This window comes from Oncorhynchus masou, chromosome 1 (assembly GCF_036934945.1).
Source record: "Oncorhynchus masou masou isolate Uvic2021 chromosome 1, UVic_Omas_1.1, whole genome shotgun sequence".
NCBI classification, from domain to species: domain Eukaryota; kingdom Metazoa; phylum Chordata; class Actinopteri; order Salmoniformes; family Salmonidae; genus Oncorhynchus; species Oncorhynchus masou.
Genome location: NC_088212.1, coordinates 20,302,914 through 20,317,088, shown reverse-complemented (window position 1 = coordinate 20,317,088; position 14,175 = coordinate 20,302,914). Strand labels below are relative to the sequence as shown.

At 44.2% G+C, this 14,175-nt stretch overlaps 2 protein-coding genes across 2 annotated transcripts; both read left to right on the top strand.

The window, feature by feature from the left end:
* Positions 1-3,848: 3,848 nt before the first annotated feature.
* Positions 3,849-5,230, top strand: LOC135541660 (toll-like receptor 12). The gene is made up of 2 exons (XM_064968365.1): positions 3,849-4,670; positions 5,212-5,230. Exons 1-2 carry the CDS (start codon positions 4,102-4,104, stop codon positions 5,228-5,230), a joined length of 588 nt encoding a protein of 195 aa, XP_064824437.1. The 5' UTR covers positions 3,849-4,101.
* Positions 5,174-7,553, top strand: LOC135547607 (toll-like receptor 13). Its single transcript, XM_064976799.1, has one exon. The coding sequence runs from the start codon at positions 5,254-5,256 to the stop codon at positions 6,937-6,939; it is 1,686 nt and encodes a 561-aa protein (XP_064832871.1). The 5' UTR covers positions 5,174-5,253; the 3' UTR covers positions 6,940-7,553.
* Positions 7,554-14,175: the final 6,622 nt, after the last annotated feature.

Here is a 14,175-nt window from a genome sequence, read left to right as displayed (position 1 = left end):
CTGGGGACTACAGGGCCTGGGTTAACCTCTACATCACCAGAGGAACAGAGGAGGAGTAGGAAGACAACAACAATAGGTAAATGGCGATGAATGGGCAGAGCGGGTCGGTTAGGCACATACATGAGCTGAGTTTGAGGCTGGGGCCGTCAGGTAAACAAAATGAGGTACCATGTTATTGAAACAGTCCAGGGGGCATCAGCTGGGTAGCTGAGTGATCATAGGGTCAAAAGAGCAGCAATAGGTGAGTCAGGGTGCCGTTCGGTAGGCACTACTACGCTAGGCGAGCAGGCGACACAGCGTTCAGAAAGCTAGCGGGCCAGGACTAGCAGATGGTTCTTCGGCGACATCGTAACAGAATAGCCTGTTGAGACCACATCGGGCGATCACATCAGCAGTCCAGTTGTGATGGATCGGCTGGGCTCCGTGTCGACAATAAAGGGTCCAAGCAAATTGGCAAAAGAGGTATTGTAGCCCTAGAATATAGCTGGTATATGGGCCAACTCAAGGCTAACTGGTGCTTGCATCGGGACAAAGGCGTTAGCTAACAGTAGCCACTCGTTTGCAGCTAGCTAGCTGCGATGATCCGGTGTAATGATCCAGAGCGGCAGGAATCCGGTGATGTGGTAGAGAGAAGCAGTCCAATATGCTCTGGGTTGATATCGCGCTGTGCAGACTGGCAGGTATTGTCCGACATAAGGCTGGCTGGTGACCGAGAAAAAGGTGAAGACCACGAGCCGTGGCTAACATATATCCTGATGACTAGTCACCTTACCCTTATATATACCTACCCCTAACGCTCCAGTATCCCTGCACATTGTAAATCATATTTATGGTATTGGAACTGACCCTTTATATACTTTCTCGTGTTCTTCTTATTTATATTTCTAGTGTGCTTTTGTTGTACTTAACTTGTTTTTATAGTACTACTGATAGTCATTACTGTGTTGTTGGGAAAGAGCAAGCAAAAAAATACATTTCACTGTATTTGTGCACACAATAAAAACTTGAAAACTTGAAACACACACACACACACACACAATCTGAGGCATGACACACTCAGGATAACTGAGAAATGACTCATACCTACATCATATTGACAAACACATGTAGGTTAAACCATTAAGGTTAACGCTGTTCATTGGGTTATTTGTGAAACACAGATGCTTTCAAATGCAGTGATGCAAATGAACATGCACACATACACACACACAGGGAAAGACAAACATACAAACAAACATTGATACAAATACACACACACACCAGCTCTCTTACTGGAGGACATAGAGAGGTCTTCTGTCAGTCCTTCTCTCTCCTGGAGACATCAACTGGCGTTGGGCTTTTTTTGTCTTTGCCACCGGCATGTTTTACTCATAAGAACACGTCCTCACACCCACACATGCACGCAAACACACACACACACACACACACAGAGTAACCGTGTGTCTTTGCCACTAGCCTCGTTGGCAGGTTTCATTGTGACATGACTTTGCTTCAACAACATGGCACCAAGCACTGCCGCCCTCTTTACTTCAGGACAAAGAACATATTACCATAATTACAGCTATTTACGTTTATTCTAGTACTGCATGTGTATATCATCAAGATAACCCAGATAACCATGGGGTCATAACCTTTCCTGTACATGTGTGTACCCCCACACACACACACCCACACCCACACCCACACACACACATGAATTCAGGTTCACACATGGTTAGAGGGTTTATCTATCTACACCCATCTCTTGCCCCTCTTTCCCCTTGCTCTTCTCTTCCTCCTTTTCACTCATCCTCTCCCGCCTTAATCTCTATCTCTCTTACACTCGCTCTTTCTGTCTTTCCCATTCTCTCCTTCCCTCTCAACAGGAAAATAGGAAGTGTTATTCATGCTGGTAATGACATTTCTCTCTTTTGTTATGTCAGCCATTAATGGATGAATAAATGTAAATCCCTCTTTTTGGAAGTAATAACCTTACAGGACAGTGAAGATAGCTGGCAGTGCAGCATATCAGTCCCTCTCTCTCTCACACACAACAGAGACACAACACCGGCCCAGTCACACTGAAAACACACACCCACACCCACCAACGTTCACCCATTCAAAAAAACGGAGAAATAGGCCATGGTGATATGCTGATGCAGGGGGCCATTTTTACAGCATATTTTAATAATCTGTTGTTTGCAAAATGCTGTATGAAATATGGATGGTCTGAGCCAGGCTGTAATGGTCTGACTTCCAGGGCAAGGAGACAGGCGACAGGAGCATGGGTTCCATACTACTACACACAGAATCACAAAGTGTAGAGGGTTGAATGGATGGAGGTATGGATAAAGGGATGGATGGAGGTATGGATTAAGTGATGGATGGATGAATGGATCGGCGCATGGGCAGATGGATGGATGGCAAATTGACCATCATTGATTGGAAACAGCTGGGGTTTTGCTGTTGAGCTGGAAGTGAGAAGTAAAGGAATCACAGGGGTTTACGCAAATGTTGACACAATGTTGTTGTTTTCACACAAGTGCAGAAAGCTGAATGGGGAAAAGAGGAGAAAGTTCTGGGCATGAACATGCTTTCAGGTTGCCAAGTTCATTAGCAATAATCATCAAATAATAATCCATGTAATGAAATACATTTCTGAAATATGTCTCTGACCCTGACGGTGCAGTTCCATCCACTTTGAAGCGTACATCTAGAGAGTGCTTTCTTAGCAACGCAGCGCTCCCACGGCATGATGGGAAGTGACATTAGCGCCTGGGGCAGCCACGGAGAGGGCGGGGTCTAATAGAGGGGGCCAGGAGGGGTGAGCCATGCTGCTTCATCACACACACGGTATACACACACACACTTAGAAATATACACACACACAGACACACACACACTCACAAATACACACACACATTTAAAAACACACACGCCCAAACCTGTCCACATGCACATACTGCATCTCGTCATCCACCCAGAGAGTAGAGCAAGAGGTGCTCTGTTCGTAACCCACAGTGATGGACCACAGAAACATGGCATGTCTGACACAGTGGCAGACAAGACAACACCCCAGCCATTTATGTGATTAGTTTGATTAACGGGGGCTGAGCTACAGTGATGTTTGTGAGACAAGGGCCCCCAAGGGGTCCGGGCCGGGTCTTTTCCAGGTCTTTTCCCAAAAACGTCAGAATGGTTTGAACTGTCTATGAAAAGCTGAGACTCTCAGGAACACACTCATGCAAAATGTTTTGCTTTTTGATGCTCCAAATCTACACAAGAGTCGTTAGAAGGTAAGGGGTTCTACTTAAAAAAAATCTTAGGAAATCCCTGGACATAGTGTTTATAATACTGTAATAAACTCACATAGTCGCTGTCACAAACTACAAACTCCACACAGTTATCACTGACTAGTTGGATATTAATTTCCCACTAAGCAAACCATTTCTGTACTTTGGCTGACCTTACAACTCATGAACTCAACTGTTTATGTCAAATATATTTGTGTTCTACTTGTAGCCCTGGTTGTCCTGAAAAGAAAATGGTAAAACATTTAATTTTGAGGCTAAATATAAGGGCAGGATATGCAGATAAATGGATGTCAGATAAATGGAAAGCTGATTTTTCTCCGGTCTTGGGACTGAAGACAAACTCAGAAGTAAAAGACGGTGCTAACCACTACCTCTTATGTAGAAGCTACGAGGAAGTGAGAAAGAGGTGTTAAGAATAATCTTATCTGTAACCCACAGCCTTTCTCAAAGTATCTAAGAGTTCATAAAAAAATAGACCAGGAAGAGATTACAGAGATGCAAAAGCCATATATAGTCAAAATATCAAGAGGAGATGCACACAGATACAACTCCGTTAACAGACACAGCAGTGGAAGAACACCAGATCTTCAGTCCAATGGACAAGCAATCCCACCGACGCCTCATCCCATAGGATAGAGGACTATTCTGATGATATATCTACAATCCCAGACAGATTTGTTAATCAACCTACACTGTATGACAAAATCTCAACTGGATAAGAAACAGGATGCTGAAAGTGATTTCCTACGGACAAACTACAGACGGATTCACATCATCCTAGCAGACCAGTGTCTACATCAAAAGAAAGATGAGGCTGGTCTCTGCTCAGTTTGAACTATTGGTGGTTTGGATCATCGGCTCCTGGGGTTGGTTAAGTAATAAATGCGTCCTCTATGACAAGAAATCTAATTACTGGCTATCCATTCACTCCAGTTCCTGCCCTCACAGCAACCTAACTGCCGTTTGCTGGGATTTATCTGATCTCAAACTCAACCTTTCCATTGTTCCGTCAAACTACCAGGCTCTCTGTCTCGAGATCAGGAGTGGGTCTGTGATGCAGTCTGGGGCTTTATCTCGATTCTCCGTCCTTGAGACCATTCACATACGCGGATGTCTGCCCACAATTCTCCCTGGAACCTTCAAGGGGCTGTCCCATGTGAAGAAACTCTATCTGCTGTGTATGGAACAGTGTTACAATTCCTCACTTCTACCTAACACATTCAGTGACCTGACTAATCTTGAGGAATTGTCCATTGAGAACTACAGGCTTTCTGTGATGGCTCCGGACGCATTAGGAGGGATACCTCTTCTGAAGAAACTCAAAGTCGATAGTTGTACAGAAGAGCTCTCTGATTTGCTATGTAGGATAGTCAATATGTCACAGTCATTGACAGCCCTGGACTTCACTTCAGATGGCATAGTCATTTTAAGGCATCCAAACTGTTCTGACACCAACGGAGCTGTTCTTGAGCTTCCTTATTTCTACCGTCTTCAAGAGGTGTTTCTTAACTTCCCTAATGCCCACCGTTTAGAAAAAAGAGCATTAAAATGCTTTGAAAACATTTCCTCTCTTTTTTTGCCTGACAATGATGCGCTACAGACACAGCTTCTGCAGTCTGGTATCAGCAGGCTGCGTCATTTTGAGTTCAACAATAACATTTCTTTTGAATCGGTTTGTGAGACTGTATTCAAACTATCAATCAGACAAGTTCATATAAGTGACCATAAAACTGAGAACTACACAGAGTCTGCAATAAGAAATTGTCAGGGGATCGAGGTGCTCAGACTCAGCATCTGTCATAGTGGTAATGTTAGAGTCAACTTGATCCATTATTTGAAGAATCTCACTGATGTGTCAGTGTTAAGATACTGGGACGTTAAACCTGAGTTTATTGAGCTTTGTGACACTCACACTCAGGGCCCAATCACATGGCTGAAGAGACTTTCCTTGACCCTACACATGCCAAGTATCACCTCAGAGCAGTTCAGTTGCTTGAAAAATCTGGAACATCTGGATCTAGAATCCAGCAACATTAACAATATTTCGGACTTTACATTTAACGGACTTGGTAAATTGAGGATCCTAAATTTAAGGGCTAACAATATCTCTCAGATTACAAAGAACAGTTTATTTGGCCTGCACAATTTAGAGACCCTAACACTGGAACTAAACCCACTTGTACACATTGAAGCTTTTGCATTCATTCACCTCACTTCACTGAAGAATGTAGATTTAGGGGACATTCACCATCCAGCCAGCCAGTGGGAGAAGCGTGTGACTTTAAATCTGACGCACATATTTGGGGTCTTCCCTCCGGGATTGTTGTACATGAACATTACCTCCTTTTTCAGTTGCATCAACATCATCATCGGCAGCAACAGCACCCCTAAACTAGGCTTGGCCCTTCAGGTCCGTGCCCAAAATGTGTCTTTCCAGGACTGCTGGAGGCCGTTCTTCAAGTCCGTCGTCAGCATCACCGCTATGACGGAGCACCTCCTGTGTGGATCTCACTTCGCTGCAAAGTACTTCCCCTCCCTGGAGTATTTTGACTTCCAGTCTATGCTCTATGCAGAGTTTGTAGATATGACTGACCTGAACACACTGGTGCAGCTGAGGTATCTTAAGCTGATGAGAGTTGACCTTATCCTGCAACCGGGGCTGGCCATCATGTTCCGCAATCTGACCAAACTGGAGAGCCTGAACCTCATCTCCTGTAGGATCCTCACTCTGGAGGAGGAGCTGAGCAGAGACCTGCACTCCCTCGTGCAGCTGTCAATCAAGGTTGAAGAGGAGTTCAGTATGTTAGAGACCTTCCCAGAGCCCCTGACCAGCCTGAGTTACCTGTTGTTCTACAGACCTCGTCTGCACTGTAGCTGTGACAACACCTGGCTGGACAACTGGGCCAGGGGTCAGAGGCATATCCAGGTCATCATCTGGCACCCCAATGAGGCTGATCTGACCTGTAAAGATGAGACTGGTATCCAAAACTTTGCCAGGTACTCAGAGGCCAACTGTTCCCTGGACGTGGGCTTTGTCCTGTTCTTCTGCACCTCATTGGGCCTGCTCCTCTTCATGCTGGTGACGGTGCTCTATCAGCTGGCTGGGGACTACCTGCTGGCCTTCTGCCACATCCTCCGTGGTTGGCTGGAGGAGGCCGTGCGGAGGCCCAACCCCAGAGGGCGCCACTGCTTTGATGTGTTTGTGTCGTACAGCGGTAGAGACGAGCGCTGGGTGGTGGAGCAGCTGCTGCCAGGCTTGGAGCAGAGGGGGCCTCCCTACCTGCGTCTCTGTCTGCATAGTAGGGACTTCCAGCTGGGGAAGGACATTGTGGACAACATCACAGACAGTCTCTACAACAGCCGCCACACCCTGTGTGTGGTGAGTCGTCACTACCTGCGCAGTAACTGGTGCTCCCTGGAGCTACGACTGGCCACTCTGCGTCTGTTGGTGGAGCACAGGGACATCCTTATCCTGGTCTTCTTGGAAGACATCCCTCCTCGCCAGCTGTGTGCCCACCACCGCCTGGCCAGGCTGGTCAAGACCAGGACCTACCTGGACTGGCCTCAGGAACCGGCTCTGCAGTCTGCCTTCTGGGACCGTTTGTGGATCAAACTGGCCCCTCCTGAACCAGATCCCAGACTGTAACATTTACATTGACATTTTGCTCATTTAGAAGACCCTCTTATCGAGAGCGAGGTAGAGTAGTGAGTGCATACATTTTCGTATTTGTAGTTTTTTTGTCATAATAACACAACACACAAGATATACATGACTACCTTTATCATGGGTGTTTTGAATTTACAGACATGGGAAAATAGTAACTTTTTACATTTTGTTCCATACTGTGCTACCTGAATTGCAACAGATTTTGGTTGTGTCTTATTCTTTGAGTTTATTTTATTTTATTCAACATTGCAGATACATTTTTATTGTTTAACATATTGTGTTGTTATTGTTTTTTTCTTTGCTTCGCTTTCATTAAACTTCCCTGTTGGAAGGAATGTATATATAGTATGCCTTGATCATTTGATACCAAACACACACAAACACACTAGAGGCCAGTCTGATATTGTGTACTGAATGTCAAGATGTCCATACTTTAAGAGTAGGAAAATTATTCACGTATACTGTATTGTTGATTGCACTGTGCACAAGACAACACAATATAGCCTCGCTACTGTTTTTCACTGTCTTTTTACTGTTGTTTTTATTTCTTTACCTACCTATTGTTCACCTAATACCTTTTTTGCACTATTGGTCAGAGCCTGTAAGTAAGCATTTCACTGTAAGTATCTGTTGTATTCGGCGCATGTGACAAATAAACTTTGATTTGATTTGAACACAATGTCCTCTTGTGTCACGGTTGATAGATTTGAGAGATAATCCACTGTTGCAGAGTAATCAAAATGTCCCTCTGTGTTTTAATGCCCCATAAAGAGATGTTCAGTCATCTGAGCATGTATAAGCTAAGGGGGCTGTCTGAGGTCCAGAGATCTGATTGACAAGTGGACATAATGGACAGATAAACATTTAACCAAGAGCATTTTTAATGAAAAAGCAAATTATCTTACGCTAAATAGGGAAATGAACTGAGGTTATCCTCTAACACACAATCCAATTTCTACAGGATCGGTGTGTGTGTGTGTGTGTGTGTGTGTGTGTGTGTGTGTGTGTGTGTGTGTGTGTGTGTGTGTGTGTGTGTGTGTGTGTGTGTGTGTGTGTGTGTGTGAGTGTGTGTGTGTGTGTGTGTGTGTGTGTGTGTGTGTGTGTGTGTGTGTGTGTGTGTGTGTGTGTGTGTGTGTGTGTGTGTGTGTGTGTGTGTGTGTGTGTGTGTGTGTGTGTGTGTGTGTGCGTGCGTGCGTGCGTGTGTGTGTGGGTTGATGGGTACTTTACTATTGTGTTGCCCATTGTAGAGGGAAGTCAGAGTTCAGGGCAGGTTTACTCCATTAGCACAGAACAAACTCTTTGTGTTCCATAAATAAAATATAAATAAGAGGGAGAGGGAGAGAGAGGGAGAGAGAGAGAGAGAGAGAGAGAGAGAGAGAGAGAGAGTGTGTCTCTCAGGGATGGATGCTAATAGCTTGCCTTAGGCCACAATTCGAGGGGAGTCTACAGTAAAGCAGACATAACAAGAGTGTTGTGTGGATGTGGTGTTGGTGGAGGTAGTGAAGTTGGAGATAGTGGTGTTGGTGGAAGTAGTGGTGTTGGTGTTGGTGGAGGTAGTGGTGTTGGTAGAGGTAGCGGTTTTGGTAGAGGTAGATGTGTTGGTGGTAGAGGTGGTGATGTTGTCAGTGTTGGTAGAGGTGGTGGTGGTGGTGGTTGAGGTGTTGGTGGTGGTGGTGGTGTTGGTAGTGGTGGAGGTGTTGATGGTGGTGGAGCCATTGGTGGTGTTGGTGGTGGTAGTGGAGGAGGAGGTTTTGGTGGTGGTGTTGGTAGTGATGCTGGTGGTGGGTGGTGGTGGAGGTAGTGTTGTTGGTAGAGGTGGTGGTGATGTAGGTGGGTGGTGGTGGTGTTGGTGTCGGTGGTGGTGGTGTTGATGGAAGTTTTTAGTGGTGTTGGTGGTGGTGGTGTTGTTGGGTGGTGTTCGTGGTGGTGTTGGTGGTGGTGTTGTTGGGGGTATTTAGTATTTTATTAGGATCACAATTAGCTGTCCCAAGCTTAGATTGTAGGACTGCTGGGGTGTTAAGCATATCCCAGTTTAAGTTACCTAACATAACGAACTCTGAAGATAGATGGGGAGCAATCAATTCACATATGGTGTCCAGGGCACAGCTGGGAGCGAAGGGGTTCTATAACAGGTGGCAACAGTGAGAGACTTATTTCTGGAGAGATTCATTTTTAAAATTAGAAGCTCTAACTGTTTGGGCATAGACCTAGAACTTTACAAGCTATCTCTGCAGTAGATTCCAACTCCTCCCCCTTTGGCAGTTCTATCTTGACGGAAAATGTTATGGTTGGGTATGGAAATCTCAGAATTCTTGGTTGCCTTCCTAAGCCAGAATTCAGACACGGCAAGGACATCAGGGTTGGTGGAGTTTGCTAAAGCAGTGAGTAAAACAAACTTAGGGAGGAGGCTTCTGATGTTAACATTCATGAAACCAAGGCTTTTTTGATTACAGAAGTCAACAAATGAGAGTGTTTGGGGACAAGCAGAGCCTGGGTTAACCTCCACATCACCAGAGGAACAGAGGATGAGTAGGATGAGGGTACGGCTAAAGGCTAGCAAAACTGGTCGTCTAGTGCGTTGTGGACAGAGAATAAAAGGAGCAGATTTCTGGGCGTGGTAGAATAGATTCAGGGCATAATGTGAAGACAGGGGTATGGTGGGGTGCGGGTACAGTCCGGCAAAGGCGGATTGAAGGCACTGCTGATGGAATTACGTCTGCTGACCAGTCGTGGTGGTATGGCGGGGCGCCGTGTCGAGGAAGGGACCGGGCAAGATGGTGAAAGAGGTATTGTAGTTTTGGTAATTTTGTTTGCTTGCCGGGAGATGCGCCTGGCTCAGGGCTAGCTTTGGGGCTGGGTCACTCAGTGGCAGCTAGCTGTGATGATCAATGGTCCAGGGTTTACGGCAGGAATCTGGCGTTGTAGTGGAGAAAAACAGTCCGAGGCTGGCAGGTATTATCCAGGCTAAAAACACAGCTGGTGCCTGAGCAGAGGGTAATTTGGAGTTTTCTTTTTTTATTTCATTTTTGTTTTACCTCCTTTTTCTCCCCAATTTTTTGATATCCAATTACGACCTTGTCTCATCGCTGCAACTCCCCAAAGGGCTCAGGATAGGCGAAGGTCAAGTCATGCATCCTCCAAAACATGACCCGCAAAACCCCGCTTCTTAGCCCCCGCCTGTTTTGGAGGACAAACCATTCAACTGACAACCGAGGTCAGACTGCAGGAGCCCGGCCCGCCACAAGGACTCGCTAGAGTAAAGGCCCCCGGCCAAACCCTCCCCTAACCTGGACGGCCCTGGGCCAATTGTGTGCCGCCCCTATGGGACTCCCGGTCACGGCCGGTTGTGACACAGCCTGGGATTGAACCCTGACAATTTGGAATTTTCAACACATTAATGTTTCTTATAAAAAGAAAAGTGATGCAGCAGTCATGACTGTCCACAAGAATCCAAATAGGTCAGATCAGGTTTGCAATTAATAACTTCACTCAGACCCCCTCTCACCCGCAGAGGGGTGAGGAAAGAACTAGATGGGATTAACAACTCAGGTCCTGTCATAAATCAAGGAGAGAAGATTCATGTCTCCCTCTGCAATATTCACCAAAGGAATGTGCTTTGTTTCAAGAGACTTTTCCAGATGAAACTCTAACAAGTTCAAAAGCAAATACTGGAACAATATTTCTAACATAGAACGTGGGGAATGGTCAGAGGCAATCTATAGAACACCAATGTCATTTTGTTTGTTATTTTGTGACGTCATTAAAAATGTTATGAAGAAAATACTGTAACTTGGAAAGTATACACACTACATGTACAAAGTTTTCATACTATGCGTTGTGCATGTAATATGAACAATGAAGGAAAGTGTTTTTGTTAAGAGAGGGATGTGATTTGAAAATATAAGATATATCATTTTTTTATAACTGTGCACAGTCAGTAGCCACCATCCCCTGAGAGAGGTCGGAGAGCGTGTCAACCTGACGAAGCCGCCCCTTTCAAACAAACTGTATAAATGATTAGTCAAGAAATTAACACAGCAGACCAGAAAAGTGTCAAGCTGCAGCCACACGTTTAAAGTGGTCTGAACTATGAATCTTAACACGACAAAGAAACCATAAACTCACCTCCAGGACAATCACTGGTACGGCTGATTAGCTGCACTAAGTAAAGTATCTTCTAAAGCAAATTTAAGTTGGACCATTCTACTACTCCGCTCAAACCATTGTATTACGCTACTCTCATCACCCCACTGGGAACCATCGACACGACTGGCTAGCCTATCTTCAAAGAGCTAAGGGAAGGAAAATAAACTCTGTAGTTCTGTTCAGCACTACATGACAAGTCACCAGATACTGTACAACTACAGAGAAGAACAACAGTAGAAGACTTCTTGGAACCCTTTTGGACAATCAGAGTCTTACATGAGTATTGTGAAAAGGCCCAACTCCCGACACTGTCCACCTAGAGAGATTCAGCGAACTAAGGCATTTCAAGTAAATACAGTTGAAGTCGGAAATTTATAAACACCTTAACCAAACACATTTAAACACAGTTTATCACAATTCCTGACATTTAATATTGGTAACAATTCCCAGTCTTAGGTCAGTTAGGATATTTATTTCATCACATTCCCAGTGGGTCAGAAGTTTACATTCACTCAATTAGTATTTGGTAGCATTGCTTTTCAATTCTTTAAACTTGGATCAAACGTTTTGGGTAGCCTTCCACAGGCTTCTAACAATAAGTTGGGTGAATTTTGGCCCATTGCTCCTGACAGAGCTGCTGTAACTAAGTCAGGTTTGTAGGCCTCCTTGCTCGCACACGCCTTTGCAGTTCTGCCCATACATGTTCTATAGGATTGAGGTCAGGGCTTTGTGATGGCCACTCCAATACCTTGATTTTGTTGTCCTTAAGCCATTTTGCCACAACTTTAGAAGTATACTTGGGGTCATTGTCCATTTGGAAGACCCATTTGCGACCAAGCTTTAACTTCCTGACTGAAGTCTTGAGATGTTGCTTCAATATATCCACATCATTTTACCTCCACATGATGCAATTTATTTTGTGAAGTGCACCAGTCCCTCCTGCAGTAAAGCACCCCCACAACATGATGCTGCCACCCCTGTGCTACACGGTTAGGATGGTGTTCTTTGACTTGCAAGCCTCCCCCTTTTCCCTCCAAACATAATGATGTTCATTATGGCCAAACAGTTCCATTTTTTTTTCATCAGACCAGAGGACATTTCTCCAAAAAGTACGATCTTTGTCCCCATGTGCAGTTGCAAACCATAGTCTGGCTTTTTAATGGCGGTTTTGGAGCAGTGGCTTCTTCCTTGCTGAGCGGCCTTTCAGGTTATGTTGACATAGGACTTGTTTTACTGTGGATATAGATACTTTTGTACCTGTTTCCTCCAGCATCTTCACAAGGTCCTTTGCTGTTGTTCTGGGATTGATTTGCAGTTTTCGCACCAATGTGCATTCATCTCTAGGAGACAGATCGTGTCTCCTTCCTGAGCGGTATGACGGCTGCGTGGTCCCATGGTGTTTATACTTGCGTACTATTGTTTGTACAGATGAACGTGGTACATTCAGGCATTTGGAAATTGCTCCCAAGGATGAATCAGATTTGAGTTCTGCAATTTTTTTATGATGTCTTGGCTGATTTCTTTTGATTTTCCCATGATGTCAAGCAAAGAGGCACTGAGTTTGAAGGTAGGCCTTGAAATACATCCACAGGTACACCTCCAATTGACTCAAATTATGTCAATTAGCCTATCAGAAGCTTCTAAATCCATGACATAATTTTCTGGAATTTTCCAAGCTTTTTAAAGGCACAGTCAACTTAGTGTATTTAAACCTTTGACCCACTGGAATTGTGATGCAGTGAATTATACGTGAAATAATCTGTCTGTAAACAATTGTTGAAAAAATGATGTGTCATGCACAAAGTAGATGTCCTAACCGACTTGCCAAAACTATAGTTTGTTTTACAAGAAATTTGGTGAGTGGTTGAAAAACCATGGCGGTTCGTTTGCAAAGTATATGGTTCCTGTAAATGAGAGTGGTTTCTAAATGTACCAACGTTAAGTGTCTCTGTCCCTCTCTCTCTCGCCATCTCCATCTCTTTTGTAAAAAGCAGCCATATTGTTGTCAGTCCACTAGGGACCTTTTTTAACGTATGTATGTGTGTATGTTGTGTGTGTATGCTTATCCTGTGTTACCATTTAATTGTTTAATTCCATTGTTAGTTGATTAGATAAATCTTCAGATTAATGTTAAAGTCAAGTCACGACACAGCCAAGAGGGACCAAGAGGGACTAGCATACATAGTATTTATATTAGCCCTCTGATTACAATGAAGAGAAAGAAGTGCTGCTCTGTTTTGGGCTTAACTATGTTGTTTTTAACAGCACTTGACCACATAGCTGGACAATAATCAAGATAAAACAAAATTATAGCCTGCAGGACGTGCTTTGTGGAGTGTGGAGTCAAGAAAGCGGAACATCTCTTTATTATGGACAGACCTCGCACCACATCTTTACAACCATTGAATCTATATGTTTTGACCATAACAGTTTACAATCTAAAGTAAAACCAAGTAATGTAGTCTCCTCAACTTGTACAACAGCCACACCATTCATCACCAGATTCAGCAGAGGTCTAGAGCTTAGGAAATGTTTTGCACCAAATGCTTAGTCTCTTAGTTTTAGAGATGTTCAGGACCAGTTTATTACTGGCCACCCATTCCAAAACGGACTGCAACTCCTTGATAAGGGTTTCAGTGACTTCATTAGCTGTGGTTGCTGACACATATATGGTTGAATCATCAGCATCAATGGACACACAGGATATTTTCATGCCAATGGCATGTCATTGGTAAAAATATAAAAAGTAGAGGGCCTAGAGAACTGCCCTGCGGTATACCACACCCTACATGTTTGACATTAGAGAAGCTTCCATTAAAGAAAACCTCTGAGTTCTATTAATCCACAATATGGTAAAGCTTGAAAAGCAAGAAATCATAAGTTTTCTCAACAACAGCTTATGGTCAATAATATCAAAAGCTGCACAGAAATCTAACAGTACAGCTCCCACAATCGTCTTCTTATCAATTACTTTCAATCAGTCATCAGTCATTTGTGGCAGTGCAGTACTTTTCTCTATAAGCATGCTGAACATCTTTTGTCAAGAGCTGGCAGCAAACTGATTGGTCT